This window comes from Bubalus kerabau, chromosome 15 (genome assembly GCF_029407905.1).
Source record: "Bubalus kerabau isolate K-KA32 ecotype Philippines breed swamp buffalo chromosome 15, PCC_UOA_SB_1v2, whole genome shotgun sequence".
Taxonomy (NCBI): Eukaryota; Metazoa; Chordata; class Mammalia; order Artiodactyla; family Bovidae; genus Bubalus; species Bubalus kerabau.
The window spans coordinates 51,672,208-51,689,675 of record NC_073638.1 but is presented as its reverse complement, the minus strand read 5'-3'; the positions used below and the strand labels follow the sequence as shown (position 1 = coordinate 51,689,675).

Genomic DNA, 17,468 nt, shown 5'->3' with positions numbered 1-17,468 from the left:
CAAATGCCCATCACTCCTGCTTCTCTCCCAGCCTGCACCATGGCCTCATGGGACATTCCATATAGTCAGTTGACAAAGGAAGAGAAAACTTGGGTGGTTTACAGCTGGTTCTGCACAGTACAGGACACCTCTTTTGGGGACATCCCTAAAGGACACTCCATTCCATAGATGACAGTTACGGAGATCTTTCAAGTAGGGGTGACTTAGATAAATCACACTGGGTACTATGGGAAGAGTGTCCTGACCAATGGGTTTGGGTCAAAGTCAAGTACAGATAAAGGCCTAGTCTGGCCTCTGGATGAAATTGGGTCCCAAGAGAAGACCTGGTTTGGGTGTCTCAGACTGCTGGGCCCCTTGGCTGGACTTGAACTGTTTAGGCTAGACTGGACACCTGGGATAGGCCTGACCCTGTGTGCCTGTGTCAGATGGGGATATCAGGCAGAGCCTCACCTGTGTTTGGAACTGCCTGAACTCTGGAATCCAGCCCATGTGCTTGCATTAGACTGGACCTAGGCATCAAGACTGACCTGGATATTTGGTCAGACTGGGCTTCATGTCAAGTTTTATGCCATATTTGGGACAGATTGGGCACCAGGGAAGGGTCTGTCCAATATTACTTGTTTCAAACTGTGTGTTCAGGGCAAATGATCATCTGCATGACTTTATATAACTTCAGTGGAGCTCCATATATCCAGGTATTTATTGGGGACTTTCTCAGGAGTCAGGGAGAAGAGGACAGAGAAATGAAACTAACAGCAATAAATAGGGAAAAACAATTTTATTATTGGATTGAAAACAGCATTCTAAGGATTCAAAAAGGAATAGTTTACCAACAGTGAACCCGCTGTTGAGCCTGTAATCTCAGGAAATTCCAGCCCGTCCCTCAGTACTGTCTGTTTATCTCTTGTTCCCAGAGGTCACAGCCCTAGTCTCCCATACTGAGGAAGTTCACCCTGGCAGCTTCCCTTTCACTCTTGTATTTTGCAGCCTCTCTGGCTTCTCTCTAATTTCCCGGGCTAGTTCCTTTCCACAGAGCGTCTTTTCTATATGTTGCCGGATCTCTCTGGTCCTCACCCCATAAATGACTGGATTCAAGGTTCCTGGGAGCAGCAAATAGATGGCACTGAGAAGGTTCTGGACATCCTGAGACACAGTCTTGGCTACTCGGAACACTATGGAAGTGGAGAGACCAGAGAGGTAGATGGTGAGGATGACCAGTAAGTGGGAGCCGCACGTGTGCAAGGCCTTGGCTCGGGCTCCCCCAGAAGATATCCGGAAGGCAGCATAGATGATGCGGGTGTAGGAGGTCCCCAGCAGGGCTAGATCAAAGCTCACAGTGGCCAACCGCATGGCAAGCCCCAAATGGTTGTTGAAGGTCAAGTCTCCACAAGCTATACTCAGCAGTGCAATGTACTCGCAGGTGAAATGTGGGATCACTGCTGTCCGGCAAAATCGAGCTCGTGAGGTTAGCACCACCAATGGCACTGCCACTCCCAAGCTCCGTGTCAGGGCGAAAAAGGCCAGCACACCCAGCAAACAGGAGGTCATCAGGTCACTGTAGCGGAGTGGGTGGCAGATGGCCACATAGCGGTCTAGGGCCATGGCCAGCAGGAGGTTGTAGTCCAGAAGGAGCGTGAAGTAGATGAAGAACATCTGGGCCAGGCAGCCATGCAGTGATATGGGGTTAGCATAATGCACAAAGCCTTCCAGCATTTTGGGCATCACCGCTGTAGCAGCACAGATGTTAACAGCCAGGAGCAGGGCAATGAGCACATACATGGGCTGGTGCAGGCTCCGCTGGGCTGCCACTGTGTGGATGACCAGGGTGTTGGCAGAGATGATGGTCACATAGAGGAAAGTAAGAGGCAGGACCAGGAAGGGCCTCCACTCTAACAATCCAGGAAAGCTCACCAGGAAGAAGTTGGTGTAGGAAATGTTGAAGGTACTGGTATTTCCATCCTCACCCATTGGCTTTGGCTCTGGGCTGGCCCCAGAAGTGGGGATCAGAGACAGTTAGAACAAAATGATCAGTGGAAGAAAGCCGATTTCTATTGCTATTTTGGGGCCTGGGGGGTTTGTGATGAAGATCCACCTCTTCATGTATCTATGGCCATATCTATGGCCACTCTTCGGGGGAATAGACAGGTATTGTGTCAGGTGTAATGGGAGCTACAAAGATGAAAAAGACATTCTTTGTCTTCAGGGAGCTCTTAGCTTATGTACATGAGGTGTAAACTTAAAGATACTGTTTATCAGGACTTCCCTGGTGGTCCAGTGGCTAAGACTCTGAGCTTCCAATGCAGGGGGCCCAGGTTTGACTCCTGGTCTGGGAACTAGATCCCATATACCACAACTAAGACTTAGTACAGCCAAATAAATTTTTAAAAAGGGTACTCTTTCTGTGATATTCCTTATATTCAATTGCTGAGTAAAAAAAGTAGGTATGGTGTAGGAGAGAAGAAAAAGGAGTGATGGCCCAGAGGCACTAAAAAGGATGAAGAAGATCCTTGATTAGGAGGAAGAAAAGTATATGAAGAATCTTTGGTCTAAGAAACCTGGGAAGGACCAAGTAGGGGTTTTGGGGAGTCAGGAAAATACCAGGCTCATCTATCCATGGGATTTTCCAGGCAAGAATACTGGAGCGGGTGGCCATGCCCTTCTCCAGGGTATCTTCCCAACCCAGGGAAGGTCCCCTGGATTGGCAAGCGGGTTCTTTATCACTAGCACCGCCTGGGGAGCCCCCACATTGGGTCTAAGAAACCTGGGAATGACCGTGTAGGGGTTTATTGGAGTGAAGCACCGGTGAGGAATGATGGTTTCCCTTTTGTGCCTGGGGTACACTCTGTGTCAAGGATAGAGGAAGCTGCTGAGCAGAACTTCTGTCTTCTTGGACACAAAGCACAGGCCACAGAGACTTGTCTCTTCCTAAGACCCTCTCGACTGGCTGAGGGGCCTCTTGCCTGGGCCTGCCCCCAGTGGATAATGCTTGCTTTCCTTTCGGAATGTGCGTTCTGGGGGAGCAGGTGTAACAGCACACTTCTGTTGTGCTCTCTGGAGCTCCAAGCAGAGAGCCACCACAGGCCCAGGGAGGGTGCTGGAACATTGCTTGTTGACTAGGTGAATGAGGAAAAGGGAGAAGGTGGTAAGAAGCTAGTCAGCTGGGCTCTGAAGAGCAGCAGTTTCAAAGCTTTGGCCTGGTTTTTGTATAATTAGGATATTAAAAGATGTGTAATTCAGTACTAGGTCCACATCTTACCCAGATTCTTAGGGAATCTTAGGGAGCACCATTTGGTGGTTGTAAGTGTGATGATAAGAGGAATTAACACTGAGGTAACGGTTTACCTTATTTCAGGTAGCGTTCTAAATGCTTTCACTTATTAATTTTTCAATCTTCTTAATTTTACTGAAAAAGAAAGTGAGGCACAGAGAGATTAACTCTAGTTCTACAGCTGTTAAATGGCAGACCTGGCTTTGAAGTCAGACAGACTCCGGAGTGCATGCTCTTAACAACGTCAGGATGATCAACTTGTCCTGCTGTGCTTGAGGTGTTCCTGGCATTAGAGCCGAACATGTGGGGTCCCAGGAAAGTTTTCAGGCAAACCAGGCAGTTGATCATTTTCCTATTATCACTGGTAACCTTGAAGATTAGAGAAGCCTCATAAATTGTAGGGCTTCCCTGGTGGCTCAGTGGTAAAGAATCCACCTACCAATGCAGGAGACACAAGAGACTTGGGTTTGATCCCTGTGTCAGGAAGATCCCCTGGAGTAGGAAATGACAACCCACTCCAGTATTCTTCCCTGGGAAATCCCATGGACAGAGGAGCCTGGTGGGTACAGTCCATGGCGTCATGAGTCAGACATGACTTAGTGACTAAACAACAATAACAACATAACTTGTAGAGCAGCTAGGAAGAAACATTCTTCCTTCTTAGAGGTTTGAATGTAGTGTCTCTGAAAATCAGTATTTATACTGGTGTTACTATAGCCATCCTCTGAATACGCAGAAGAGTACAGAGAAACATCCTAAAGTTCACAGGGAGCCCTCTATATAGGGATTGGATTTGGAATTCCAGGGCCCACCCTGGAATGTGTTTCTGGAACTCTTAGAGCATTGTTTTAGACAGAATAACTCAGATTTTGGGAAGTGGACTTCTGTTGTGGTTGGGCCAGACAATCCTTGTGGGGAGGTGGTAAAAATCCTTAGGGGAGTTCTGTTGAAGATGGTCCAGTGGGGTGGAATTGAGAATCTGAGAGCGAAGGAGGTGAGAGGTGACCTGTGATAGAATAAAGGGATGAGGAGGAAAATGCAACCTGCAGGAGCAGTGGCCATGAAGACGTTCAGGGACCTGTGCTCCTTCTTCCCAAATGCCCCAGGGTGGTCTCTTGAGGGGGAGAAAAAGCTGGCATGGGCTGGTCTATCTCCATCATGTGAACTGTACTTTGCTCTTCTGTTTTGTTTCTTAAGATTACTTAAGTAAACTAGTAAAAGAGCTTCTTTGACACTGGGCCCCAAAGCATCCAGGAGAGGAAAGATAGAATAACAATCTCCTCAAGGAGGGGCAGAAGGGATGAAAAAGGCTGAAAGATGAGATCAATTTACTGTCTAATGAAGGTCTTAAAGGAGATACAGAGATGTTTCTAGATCAATCAGACTTAAGAACCAACTGGAAGTGGAGAGAGACAGAGGAATCAACAATAATTATAAGGTTTCTTTTTGTTTTTTCAGCTATGATGTCTACATTGAAGCTGCTAAAACCTGAGGAAAGAGCAACAGGGTTGGGGTGTTGGGAGGTACAGTCAGTAAACACATTTGGATGTTGTGAAAACTCACAAATGAAGAGATGTCCAGTCATCAACAACTGGAAATGAGAGTGGAGTGCTCAGATGCAGGATTGAAACTAGAGATGGGGATGATAATTTTATTAAGGGCATGAGATAGAATCCTGAGGGACAGACAGAATAACTGGTGTCAGTGAAGGAGACATAAAGAGTAGAGAGATGGAGTGAGAGCCAGGAGCAAACGGGATTCTGGAAACCAGAGGACGAAAGGTTCTGCTGCTTTGGAGGCTTCACAGTAAAGAATAGCTCAGTCAATAAATAATCTGCCTGCAATGCCAGAGACCCCATTGATTCCTGGGTTGGGAAGATCTGCTGGAGAAGGGATAAGATACCCACTCCGGCATTCTTGGGCTTCCCTTGTGGTTCAGCTGGTAAAGAACCTGCCTGCAGTGCGGGAGACCTGACTTCGATTCCTGGGTTGGGAAGATCCCCTGGAGAAGGGAAAGGCTATCCACTCCAGTATCCAGGCCTGGAGAATTCCATGGACTGTATAGTCCATGGGCTTGCAAACAGTCGGACACAACTGTGGGCTTCCCTCATAGCTCAGTTGGTTAAAATCTGTTTGCAATGTAGGAATTTGCTTGAGGTGCAGGAGACTGGGGTTCGATTCCTGTGTCGGGAAGATCCCCTGGAGAAGGAAATGGCAACCCACTCCAGTATTCCTGCCTGGAAAATCCCATGGTCTGAGGAGCCTGGTAGGCTATAGTCCATGGGGCTGCAAGAGTCAGATATGACTTAGGGACTGAACCACCACACAGAGGCAAAAGACCAACACAGCTAAGTCACCCTGCAAAGTTTATTGTTCTGAGTAGCAGGGGAGGGACCAGGTAAGAGGGCTGAGATGAAGAGGCCAGACATCGTGTGCTTTCTGCAGAAAGAAGCGCGGTTCCTCCACTGTGAGAATCAACACTGCAGACAAGAGCTCCTTGAACTACCCCCTCTCCACTGCGCTCATCTTTCTCTCTTCCTCTGTTCCCAGTAAGATTCCCAGGAAAAGAGAAGTCTCTCTTTTCTCTCCCCACGCCCTCTTTTTTTTCCTGCACCGTGCAGCTTGTGGGATCTTAGTTCCCCTATCAAGGATTGAACCCAAGCCCTCTGCACTGTAAGCATGGAGTCTTAACCACTCACCCTCCAGGGAAGTCCCTCTCCTCTCTTTCGTTCTCAGGGTATCTTCCACTTCTCCCCTTCGTATCCTTTGAATATGGAGTTCAAGTCTGTCTGGTGAAAATAAACTCTTCCATAACTTCATTCAGTCCTCAAGCTTCCAATCTTTCTCCTCACCCCTGAAGGCAAGGCCCTGGACATGCCTTTATCATGCAATAGTCACTGAATTGCTGATCAGGCTCCCCACTAGACTGAAGGTGTTGCTGGTGGGGCAACCGTGTCTTACTCCTCTCTCCTCTTTGTCCTAGTGCCCGGCATAGAGCCCACTGCAGAGTACCTGCTCAGTAAGTGTTGTGTTGCAAGAATACATAATGCACCAAGGAATTTTAATAAACAGTCTCGTGTACGACTAACTTAGAGTAGCCCTTTGAGGTTGAACGAATAAATGAGTGAATGAATGAAAAACAAACCCCATCAAGGCTCAGAGATTCCAAGTGATTTGCTTAGTCTCACCTAGCAAGAAGAGCCAGGCCTCAAATCTAGGTCTTCTTGGATTCTTCTGTCTATATCACAGTTCTTCCTTCCCATCCACACATGAGATAGCTTTGGACAGGCTCCAGTCTTAGCCTCAGCAACAATACTATGAGTTAAAATTTATTGAGTACTTACTGCACATCGGGCATGGTTCCAAAGGCTTTTCCATTTGGTATCTGTAATATTCAAAGCAACACTAAGAGATGAATACTATTTATTAACCCAGTTTACAGACATTAATACTGAGGCTCAAAGACAATAACTAATTTTCTTAAAGTATCATAGATGTTAAATGCTAGCTGGGATGTGATGTAGGTTTGCCAGTGGTGAAGTTCAATGCCAATCTCAGGCTTACCTGCCTCAAACTCCCCATAAGTCCCTTGTCTTCTCACGCCCAGCCTCACTGTGGCAGCCTGTAGAACACTCCTGTTGGGTGGTGGCCTGCTATGGCTTTGGTATCACCTCTGAAAAGGTAAGGCCTGAGGTCTGTGCCCAACTCCAAGGCACTGCTCAATGAGGCTGAGGGGGTGGATAGATAAGTAGACCTGTGTCTCCAGGGTATTCCCAGTGGAGGATGAGATTCCCAGTGGGTAAGTATTTCCAGGGACTCAAAGGAGAAAGCAATGAGAAACCCAGGAAATTGAAGGAGGACCCCAGGGAGAGAGGCTGTGTGGAGATGATGGTATACTAACATTTTTAATTCTATGGCTCCAGCTTTTTCTCACAGAGTGGTCACGTCTGCAGAGGGGTTCCCCCACTTTACAGATGAGCCATTAGAGACTCAGAGAGAGCAAGTCAGGGTTCAGGGAAGCTTCCATCCCAGGGGACTAACAGACTGGGGATGACTGACTGGGATGACCTTCCACTGAGGGGAAGGAGCTCCTGCAATTTGGGGGTCAGCCAAAGGCAGGAAGGGGCATTTGGGTGACAGTGAAAAGTGTGGTGTGTGTGCATGTACACATATGCTTGTGCATGAGTGCTGAGCATGTACGCACACACTGAGATTGATGAGGCATTAACTTTCCCAGAATGGGTGACTGAGGGGCTTGAGTGGGAGATGACTTTGGTGTGGGTTGTACTGGGAGCAGCCAGGACTTACAGAGGCAGGGGTGGCTCCTCCAGGGAGGCATCACCAGTTTGTCCTCTGGAATTTGAAAGCGGTAGCAATGGAAAAATTTTTCTACCTTCTTTGGAGTAACTGTCTTTCATGATTTCATTTTATCTTCGTTGTTGGCTTACAAGCTGTGCCTCTTAGTTTGCCTTAGGTTTTGTAGTACACATCTTTAACTTACCATAGCCTACTTTTAATTAGTATTGTGCCACTTCAATGAAGAGTATGAGATCCTTGCAGCAAGATTCTTCCACTGCCCCTCTTCCACTGTTTGTGTTATTGTTGTCATTTGCTTTATTTGTGCATAAGTTATAAACCTCACAATACATTTGTATATATTTTGGGCTTTATACAGTTCATTGTGTTCTAAAAAGATTTAGAAAAATAAGAAAAAATTAATATTTGTTTGAAAAATTCATTAATGTTGTATGTGACTATAGTTTATTGCTAGCATCCAGTATATAAATGTACCATAACCTATTTACATACTCCATCGCTGAGGGACATTTATATTGTTTCTGGTTTTTCCTAATTAGGGATAAATTGAAAGTGAAAGTGAAGTTGCTCAGTTGTGTCCGACTCTTTGTGACCCCATGGACTGTAGCCTACAAGGCTCCTCCGTCCATGGGATTTTCCAGGCAATAGTACTGGAGTGGATTGCCATTTCCCTCTCCAGGGGATCTTCCCAACCCAGGGATCGAACCCGGGTCTCTCGGATTGTAGACAGATGCTTTACCGTCTGACCCACCGGGGAAGTCAAGGCCAATATAAAAAGCTTTGTATATGTATTTTGATGCTCATGTCCCTGAGGCGGTTTCCTGGGTCAAAGAGTATGCATAAATATCTTTTATTTTACTCAGTTCAGTTCAGTCGCTCAGTCGTGACCGACTCTTTGCAACCCCATGAACTGCGCAGCACGCCAGGCCTCCCTGTCCATCACCAACTCCCGGAGTCCACACAAACCCATGTCCATCGAGTCAGTGATGCCATCCAACCATCTCATCCTCTGTCGTCCCCTTCTCTTCCTGCCCTCAATCTTTCCCAGCATCAGGGTCTTTTCAAATGAGTCAGCTCTTCGCATCAGGTGGCCAAAGTATTGGAGTTTCAGCTTCAACATCAGTCCTTCCAATGAACACCCTGGACTGATCTCCTTTAGGATGGACTTGTTGGATCTCCTTGCAGTCCAAGGGACTCTCAAGAGTCTTCTCCAACACCACAATTCAAAAGCATCAATTCTTTGGTGCTCAGCTTTCTTAATGGTCCAACTCTCACATCCATTTATGACCACTGGAAAAACCATAGCCTTGACTAGATGGACCTTTGTTGGCAAAGTAATGTTTCTGCTTTTTAATATGCTATCTAGGTTGGTCATAACTTTCCTTCCAAGGAGTAAGTGTCTTTTAATTTCATGGCTGCAGTCACCATCTGCAGTGATTTTGGAGCCCAGAAAAATAAAGTCAGTCACTGTTTCCCCATCTATTTGCCATGAGGTGATGGGACTGGATGCCATGATCTTCGTTTTCTGAATGTTGAGCTTTAAGCCAACTTTTTCACTCTCCTCTTTCACTTTCATCAAGAGACTCTTTAGTTCTTCTTCAATTTCTGCCATAAGGGTGGCGTCATCTGCATATCTGAGGTTATTGAGATTTCTCCCGGTAATCTTGATTCCAGCTTGTGCTTCCTCCAGCCCAGTGTTTCTCATGATGTACTCTGCATAGAAGTTAAATAAGCAGGGTGACAATATACAGTCTTGACATACTCCTTTTCCTATTTGGAAACAGTCTGTTGTTCCATGTCAAGTTCTAACTGTTGCTTCCTGACCTGCATATAGGTTTCTCAAGAGGCAGGTCAGGGGGTCTGGTACTCCCATCTCTTTCAGAATTTTCCAGTTTATTGTGATCCACACAGTCAAAGGCTTTGGCATAGTCAATAAAGCAGAAATAGATGTTTTTCTGGAACTCTCTTGCTTTTTTGATGATCCAGCAGATGTTGGCAATTTGATCTCTGGTTCCTCTGCCTTTTCTAAAACCAGCTTGAACATCTGGAAGTTCACGGTTCATGTATTGCTGAAGCCTGGCTTGGAGAATTTTGAGCATTACTTTACTAGCGAACTAAATGCACTGGAAATAGTTGGAATATATAATAGCAAATGATTAGTTTTTTAGATGGAGGCTGTAGAGGTACTTCATTTTCTAGGACATAGGACACATGGCTTACTTTTATCCTTCTTCTGTGGAAGATTCCAAGTCTAGCTGTGGATGTGAAATAGTTCTCAATCTACAACAATGATTTTGCTCCCAATCTAATGCAGCCAGGTGTGACTTCAGTGCCTTTGAAAATGATGACGCACATGATATACAACTACCATGCCACGTTCAGCCAAATTATCACTGTCCTTTTACAATATCTCTGTGGGAACTCTAATTTAGCTTAAGAAATCAAGTTTCCTTAACTGAAATATTGTTGCTTTTTGCATTTAAAAAACCCTGTAAAGTACATTTGTGGTGGTTTAGTCACTAAATCATGTCCGACTCTTGCCACCCCATGGACTGCAGCCAGCCAGGGTCCTCTGTCCATGGGATTTTCCAGGGAAGAATACTGGAGTGGGTTGCCATTTCCTTCTCCAGGGGATCTTCCAGACTCAGGACCTGAACCCCAGTCTTCTGCATTGCAAGCAGATTCCAGCATTGCAAACAAATTCGTTAAGGACTGAGCTACGAGGGAAGACCAATATACATTTAGTTTCTGTTTTAAATTCATGCGCTAGCGTGAGGCATTTCATTCTGCCTTAAATCATAAATGACTAACATTTGAATTCTGAAATAGTGTGGACAAATACCTTTTCATATGCTTATTTTCTGAAGTGACTGTCTTTTATCTATCTATGTTACATTCTGATAAACTAAATTATCTGTCTTTTTCTTACTGATTTGTAGTTACTCTTTATATTTTCTGGATACTAGTTCTTTGTTGGATAAAGTATTATAAGTATCTTCCCCATATCTGTGGCTTGCTTTTTCACTTGCTTATGGCATCCATCTTTTGATTGAGACTGTGTCTAGTACATTGGATACCTTTGTACAATTTATAAAAATGCTCCTTTCTGATGGCTTGGTAAGTGTAATGTGGGCTGAATTTCAACTTTCACTTGCTTCTGTCAGATGTCTTTGTGTGGACCACCTATATAATGTATTACATAACAGTGGCAGCTCTGCTTTTGATTATCCAAAATTCTAAATTTTAATGTAGTCAAATTTATCACTTCTTTCCTTTATGTAGTCAAGTTTGTATCACTTTTTTCGTTCTTTTATAAAAAGTTAGTACTTGTGTCCTACTTAGAAAGACTTCCATTACTCCAATGTTGTGATGATATATTTCTTTATCTTATAAAACTTTATGGTTTGGATTTTTAACATTTAGATGTACCTTTTTTTAAATGTTTCCAAAAAATAATTAAGTGTAATGTAGGAAATGGCAACCTGCTCTAGTATTCTTGCCTGGGAAATCCCATGGAGAGTCGCTAAGTTGTGTCCGACTCTTTGAGACCTGATAGATTGAAGCATGCCAAGCTTCCCTGTTCTTCACTATTTCCTGAAATTTGCTCAAACTCATGTCCATTGAGTCAGTGATGCCATCCAACCATCTCATCCTCTGTCACCCTCTTCTCATCCTGCCTTCAATCTTTCCCAGCACCAGGGTCTTTTCCAATAAGTCGGCTCTTCACCTCAGGTGGCCAAAGTATTGGAACTTCAGCTTCAGCATCAGTCCTTCCAATGTATTCTTGCCTGGAGAATTCCATGGACAGAGGAGCCTGGCAGGCTACAGTCCATGAAGTCACAAGGAGTCGGACATAACTGAGTGACGAACACACAGGAAGATGTTAGGCAATTTGATACCGTAAAGATGGAACTGAGAGAGAGATAAAATGCCAAGGGACTGCTTTGGTGAAAGAAAGTGAAAGTGAAGTTGCTCAGTCGTGTCCGACTCTGTGACCCCACGGACTGTAGCCTACCAGGCTCCTCAGTCCATGGGATTTTCCAGGCAAGAATACTGGGGTGGGTTGCAATTTCCTTCTCCAGGGGATCTTCCCAACCCAGGGATCAAACCCAGGTCTCCCGCATTGTAGGCAGATGCTTTACCATCTGAGCCACCAGGGACTGCTTTGGTATATGTCTTCTAATTCTGTGAAATCTTCCTCTTGCCTTTAGAAGAGTGAAGCTGCAAGCAGAGCTCAGAGAGGGCTTTCTGTGCTAATATTTTCTTTTTATGTCTGCTTTTGTTCTTTGTTCATCATGCTGACTAAGCAGCTCAACCTTCAGGCACAGCTAGGTTTCAAAACGACGTCTCATGGACTCTAACACCCTTGTTCTTTGCCATGTTGAACAATGTCTTGAGGTGCTAGCAGTGAACATGAAGGAAAGGCCTTGAGGGACTCGATGGAGAGGATTAGGACATGTTCTGTCATATTTTGAGGTCATACTGGAAGGTTTGGACAGTCATGGAACAGAGCAGTATCTGACCCAGAAAGGAGTAGCCTCCTTGGACCAGGGAGAATTGTGACCCTCTGCTTCCCTTATATTTTCCGTAGGGCTATGATAGGTCACTGAATTTAATCAAGATACATTTATTGGGCTTCTTTGCAAGCTTGAACGTTTCTGGCAGAGAAGGAGAGTGGTGGAGCAGGACGGTGCTAGCAGCTGGTATATCCTTAGACCAAGAGTGCCCTGAGGGTGAGGCTATTTCCTCCTGCAGGATAAAGAGCTCAGTTCCTTCGTCTATGTCGAAAGACCACAGCTCCCCCACCAACCCGGGTGCTGCCCTCGTTATGCTTCTTTCTTTGCACACTCAAGCTTGAGAAGGATGACTTCTGTGCTGCTGTACTCTCCTGTTTTCAAGGACACTGTGAACACACCAACACGCTTGCCTATTCTTATCATGTGTTCGCCACTCCAAGTTCTTCCTAAGAAAAACGAAGACATATGCCACTCCCCACCCCCTTATGGCTGCTATACTCATGACACATTGTTACTCTGAAACAGAACTGGTGGAAAACTTGGGATATAGGTTGGACTGGCGAAGATGAGAGCAGGTTAGGCCTCCTTTCACTCTTGCTACCTAGGGGCTTCCATCTTCTTTCCAACCTGCCTGTCTTTCACTGGCCTTTTCTGGAGGGCATCAGGCTCTGTCAGGGGCCTCTTGCTATGTGCTGGGAAACACCTGTCTCCCAGTCTTTTCAAGGCTGATGATATGGGTAACCATATCTTGACATAATTAAAAAAAGTAGTTCCCTAATGTTGCTTAAAATGATTGTTTTCCTAATTTTGTATCCCCTTCCTTCATCATTGTTATCCATAACTTCAAAATCCTTTCCCCATTTTCATAGAGGACATTGGCTCAGGCTAACTTTCCTCCTCAACCCTGGCCATTCTCCTGGACTATGGTATGGATCATTCATGAAAATGATCTATCCAGCATCTTTGTTTAAGTGTTGTTTGCATTCTTCAACATCAGTGACATGTTCTCTATCCAGTCCAGGCTGCGAATAAGTGATCATACCCTAGATCATCAACCATAAATGCACCACGTCTGAAGTCTTCTATTTTAGTAGCTCTCTTTCAAACTGCCTTATTCCTTCCCCTTAACATAACAGTCCCTACTTTTATATCTCATGATGACCTCTAGGCCTGTCATCTTTCTTCCATTGTTCAGAATCCTCCTGTCTCCCCTGCCCTTCACAAGTTGGATGGCAGGCAGCTCAATGGCTCTCTCTCCAGTACTCCTGTCCTGATGTACCCTGCTGAGAGCTGGGTGAAAGCTGTTCCCAGACTGCTAAGTGTTTCTAGAGAAACAGCACAGCTGTGCACTTCTGTATACATCTTTACTCCTTCTCTCTCTATCCAGAGAAGAGGGTTCCTTTTCTCAAGACCCAAATTTTCTGCTTTGCTCTTGTTCCCGTATGTCCCTCCTTTAAAGGATCATCCTTTAATTTTCTCTTAATTACTTCTCCTCTCCCTATGAGGCAGGTAATATTATTATCTCCATTTTGCAGATGAGGAAACAAGTTCAGAGAGAATTCCAAGATTGTCCCATGGTCCTCTCACCCTGTAAGTGGCTAAGCCAAGAATCAAACCCAGGTCTTTTCCTCTCTCAGTGTCACATTTTTTTTTTTCCTACTCTGCAAAGTTTACCCACATCCTCTTGACCACCTTCCCTTCTACCTACTGCTGTCTATTCCCCTCCATAACCTTCTGTCTTGATGCACTCAGAATCATGGCAGTTCATTTCAGTCCCCACCATTCCGAGGCATTAACATCAATTGACTAATGCCTATGCCTCCTCTAAAAGGTAAAGCCCATGAGAGCAAGAACCACATTATGCTCATCATAGTATCCCCAGGACCTGAGGAAGGGAACTGCCCTTGTTAAAATACTCATCAACTTCCACAATATTATTGAGTCAAATCCTCATTCTCCTTGACCCATTAGAGGACTGAAACCTGCCAACCACTCCAACCTTCTTAAAACAGTCTTCTCCCTTGGCTTTGGTGAGGCCATTCTGTCCTTGTTTTCCGCCTGCCTCCCTGATTCCCACACACAGATTCAACCTTTAGGAATCCCTTCCATCTCTCCACCTCTCTTCATCCCTGTGTCTCTACTCAGGTCCAGGCTACCATTGTCTCCCGTGTCACAGCCTCCAGGCTTGTCTCCCTCTAATCCACACTCGACTGTGACTGCAGAGTGACCATTGTGAATCACAAATGTGGTTTTCCCACTTCCCTGCTTCAGAGTCTTCAGTGGCTGCCTGGAGTAAAAACTCAAACTCCTTATCATGACAGATAAGGCCTTTTATCATCTGGCCTCTACTTATCTGCCTGCCAACCCACCCTCACTTCCCACCAGACCCCCATGCTCCCTCTGTGGGGGCTGCTGTGGAGTTTCTGATCTCTATGTTCTGATTTCTATGCTCATGGTGAGCCTCTGTGGCTCACCATGCTGTTCCTCTGGCCTAGAGTGCCTTTTTTCTTGCCATCTCCTTCCTCTCGAGCAAACACCTTACCTTATCCTTCAAACACAAGCTAGATTCACCTTCTCTGTGAAGTGTTCCATGTCAATGATTGCCCTTCCTATATGTTTCCACAGAATTTTGTTCATAAAGCTATTATTGACCATTACATGCCTTTACAGCCTGCTAGATTGGGGCCTCTTTCAGGGGAGAAACCAATTTTTTTCTTTCAAGTGTGTGGCTAACATGATGTATGTGTACAAGATGTCTGGTGAATGAATGAATGAACGAATGAAAACTACATGCAGAAAGAAGGGGAGAAAATTGAGAAACCAGTGACAGAAGCTTATTTTGAAGTTGGTTACTGTGGAACTCTGGATGAATAGCCAGTTTTCAGAATATGCCTAGAAGATTCTCAAAGATGACTGTAGACAGCCAAAGCCAACATACAGCAGGGATGGGTCACTTGCACATTTACCTACATGATAGTGAGATTGATTAGGGCCTACAAGTCATGGGGAGTCAGGCAGGAAGCTCCCTCTGTGAGGATGGGGGCTGCAGCTTCTCACTGGGGACCTGGTGTTGTGCCCATTGGAAGACAGTTGCCAGGTGCTGCCTGATTTCCTTGGTCCTGGCCCCGTAGATGAGGGGATTGAGCAGACATGGAAGCAGCAGGTAGAAGGCACTGAGCAGGTTGTGCACATCCTGGGAGGCAGTGCGGGCCAGGCGGTAGACGATGGATGAGGACATGGTGGATGTGTAGACGGTGAAGATGACCAGCAGGTGGGAGCCACAGGTGTTCAGGGCTTTTGAACGTGCTCTGCCTGATGAAATTCGAAAGGCTGCATGGATGATGCGGGAGTAGGAGGCTCCTAGCAGCAGCATGTCCAGGACTCTGTTGAAGATGCGGACAGTGAGCCCCACAGTCTTGTTTAGGGAGATATCCCCACAGGAGAGCTTCATCAGGGCCATGTGCTCACAGGCAAAGTGGTGGATCACATCTGAGCGGCAGAAACGCACCCTGGAGGCCAGCGCCACCACTGGAGCAACGATGCAAGTGCTCCTGGCAGCTGCCGCCCCCACCAGGCCAGCCAGCAATTGACCTGTCACTATCTCTGGGTAGCGGAGAGGGTAGCAGATGGCGACATAGCGGTCCAGGGCCATAACCAGGAGGATGTTGCAGTCAAAGACAATGAGGAAGTAGATGCAGAACATCTGGACCAGGCAGCGAGCTAGGGAGATGTGGCTGAATCGGGAGGAGAAGCTGAGCAGCATGGCAGGCACCACGGTGGTGGCGGCACAGATGTTGACAGCCAGGAGCAGAGCTATGAGCAGGTACATGGGCTGGTGCAGGCTCCTCTGGGCCACCACCGTGTGGATGACCAGGGCATTGGCAGAGACGATCACCAGGTAGATGCTGAGGAAGGGCAGCGCCAGGAGGGCTCGGGACTCCTTCAGCCCCGGGAAGCCCCGCAGGATGAAGCTGGTATAGGACAGGTTGGAGCTGCCGTTGGTCCATAATGACATCTTCCCTGGGGAGTGGGATGGCTCTGGGGAGAAAAGAGAGGCAGGAGGCCTGGTTTCTGCACCCACTAGGGCTTGCCCCAGCTTTCCTAGGTTTTGATCTTCATGAATCTCCAATATCCCTAGAGAAAAAATGACAGACTAAAGCTCATTATTTAATGAGATATGCATCTGTGGATAAATCTTTGCATTTCAAATAAATTCTTCAAGGTAGATTTTAGATGTAGAATTATTGGTATCATATAATATGAACATTTATGAAGGTGCAAGTAGATTTCCAAGAAAGTTGTCAGTCTTGTCATTGGTGCTAGTACTAAATTGCCTTGAGTAAAAAAATTAATACTTTGATGGTTGAAAATACTATCTCATTTTAACTTGCATGCTGTCTTTTAGTTGTGGCATGTGGGATTTTGTTCCCACATGTGAATTTTCTACTCCTATCTTTTGCCCATGTACTACTAGGGATTGTTTCTCTTAACAGTTTAAATATTAAAACCATTGTTTCCCCTTTTATCCATTGAAACAGATTTTCCAAATCTTGTTAGTATTGTTTTAAAAATATTTATTTGGTTATTTATTTAGGTTGTGCTGGGTCTTAGTTGCTGCTCATGGTGTCTTTAGTTGCGGCATGTGGGATTTAGTTCCCTGACCAGGGATTGAACCTGGGACCACTGCATTGGGAGTGTAGAGTCTTAGCCACTGGACCACCAGGGAAGTCCCTTGTTAGTATTTTTATCTTATTTATGATATTAAGACTAAGGGTTTTAAATTTATAAAATTAAATCTCTAGACACCTCTTTGTGAGTTATTTTCTTGGTTTATTAGAATGATTCTCATTCAAAGATCAAAAAGATAGTACACTGTATTTTGTTCTTCTTTAAAGCACGGCTTAATTTTTTAAATTAAGTTTTGATACACATGAAATTCACTTTGCTATGTGACATTAAGTCATGATCTAACTTGATATTTTTCTCCCAGGGAGCGAAATAATTGTTCTTGTGTCATTTCCTACACTGCTTTGTGTCACAATCTTTATCCTGGATTAAGTTCTTACATGTGAAGTGGTTGTTTTATAGGTAGTGATAGTCTGTTCTTATGCCAATGCCATGCTATTTTTTATTTTTAAAATTTATTTATTAATTAAAAAAATTGTACCATGCTATTTAAAAACTAAAGCTCTATTGAGATATAATTCACATACACACATTGACATGTACACGTCAATGGTTTTTAGTAAATTTACAGAGTTGTGCAACTATTACCACAATCAACATTGTCATCACCCCAAATAGAAACCTGGTACCCCTATTTTTTCCCAACCGCCTCAGCCCTATGTAACCCAATCACTAATCTA

General features: G+C 45.1%; 2 protein-coding genes and 1 non-coding gene across 3 annotated transcripts; all 3 read right to left on the bottom strand.

The window, feature by feature from the left end:
- Window positions 1–948: 948 nt before the first annotated feature.
- Window positions 949–2,087, bottom strand: LOC129627851 (olfactory receptor 52Z1P-like). The gene has a single exon (XM_055547322.1). The coding sequence runs from the start codon at window positions 1,966–1,968 to the stop codon at window positions 949–951; it is 1,020 nt and encodes a 339-aa protein (XP_055403297.1). The 5' UTR covers window positions 1,969–2,087.
- Window positions 2,088–15,112: 13,025 nt separating this feature from the next.
- LOC129627850 (olfactory receptor 52K1-like) lies at window positions 15,113–16,517 on the bottom strand. The gene has a single exon (XM_055547321.1). The coding sequence runs from the start codon at window positions 16,115–16,117 to the stop codon at window positions 15,113–15,115; it is 1,005 nt and encodes a 334-aa protein (XP_055403296.1). The 5' UTR covers window positions 16,118–16,517.
- Window positions 16,518–16,755: 238 nt separating this feature from the next.
- On the bottom strand, window positions 16,756–16,828 carry TRNAG-CCC (transfer RNA glycine (anticodon CCC)). Its single transcript has one exon. It is a non-coding gene; the product is annotated as a tRNA-Gly (tRNA).
- Window positions 16,829–17,468: the final 640 nt, after the last annotated feature.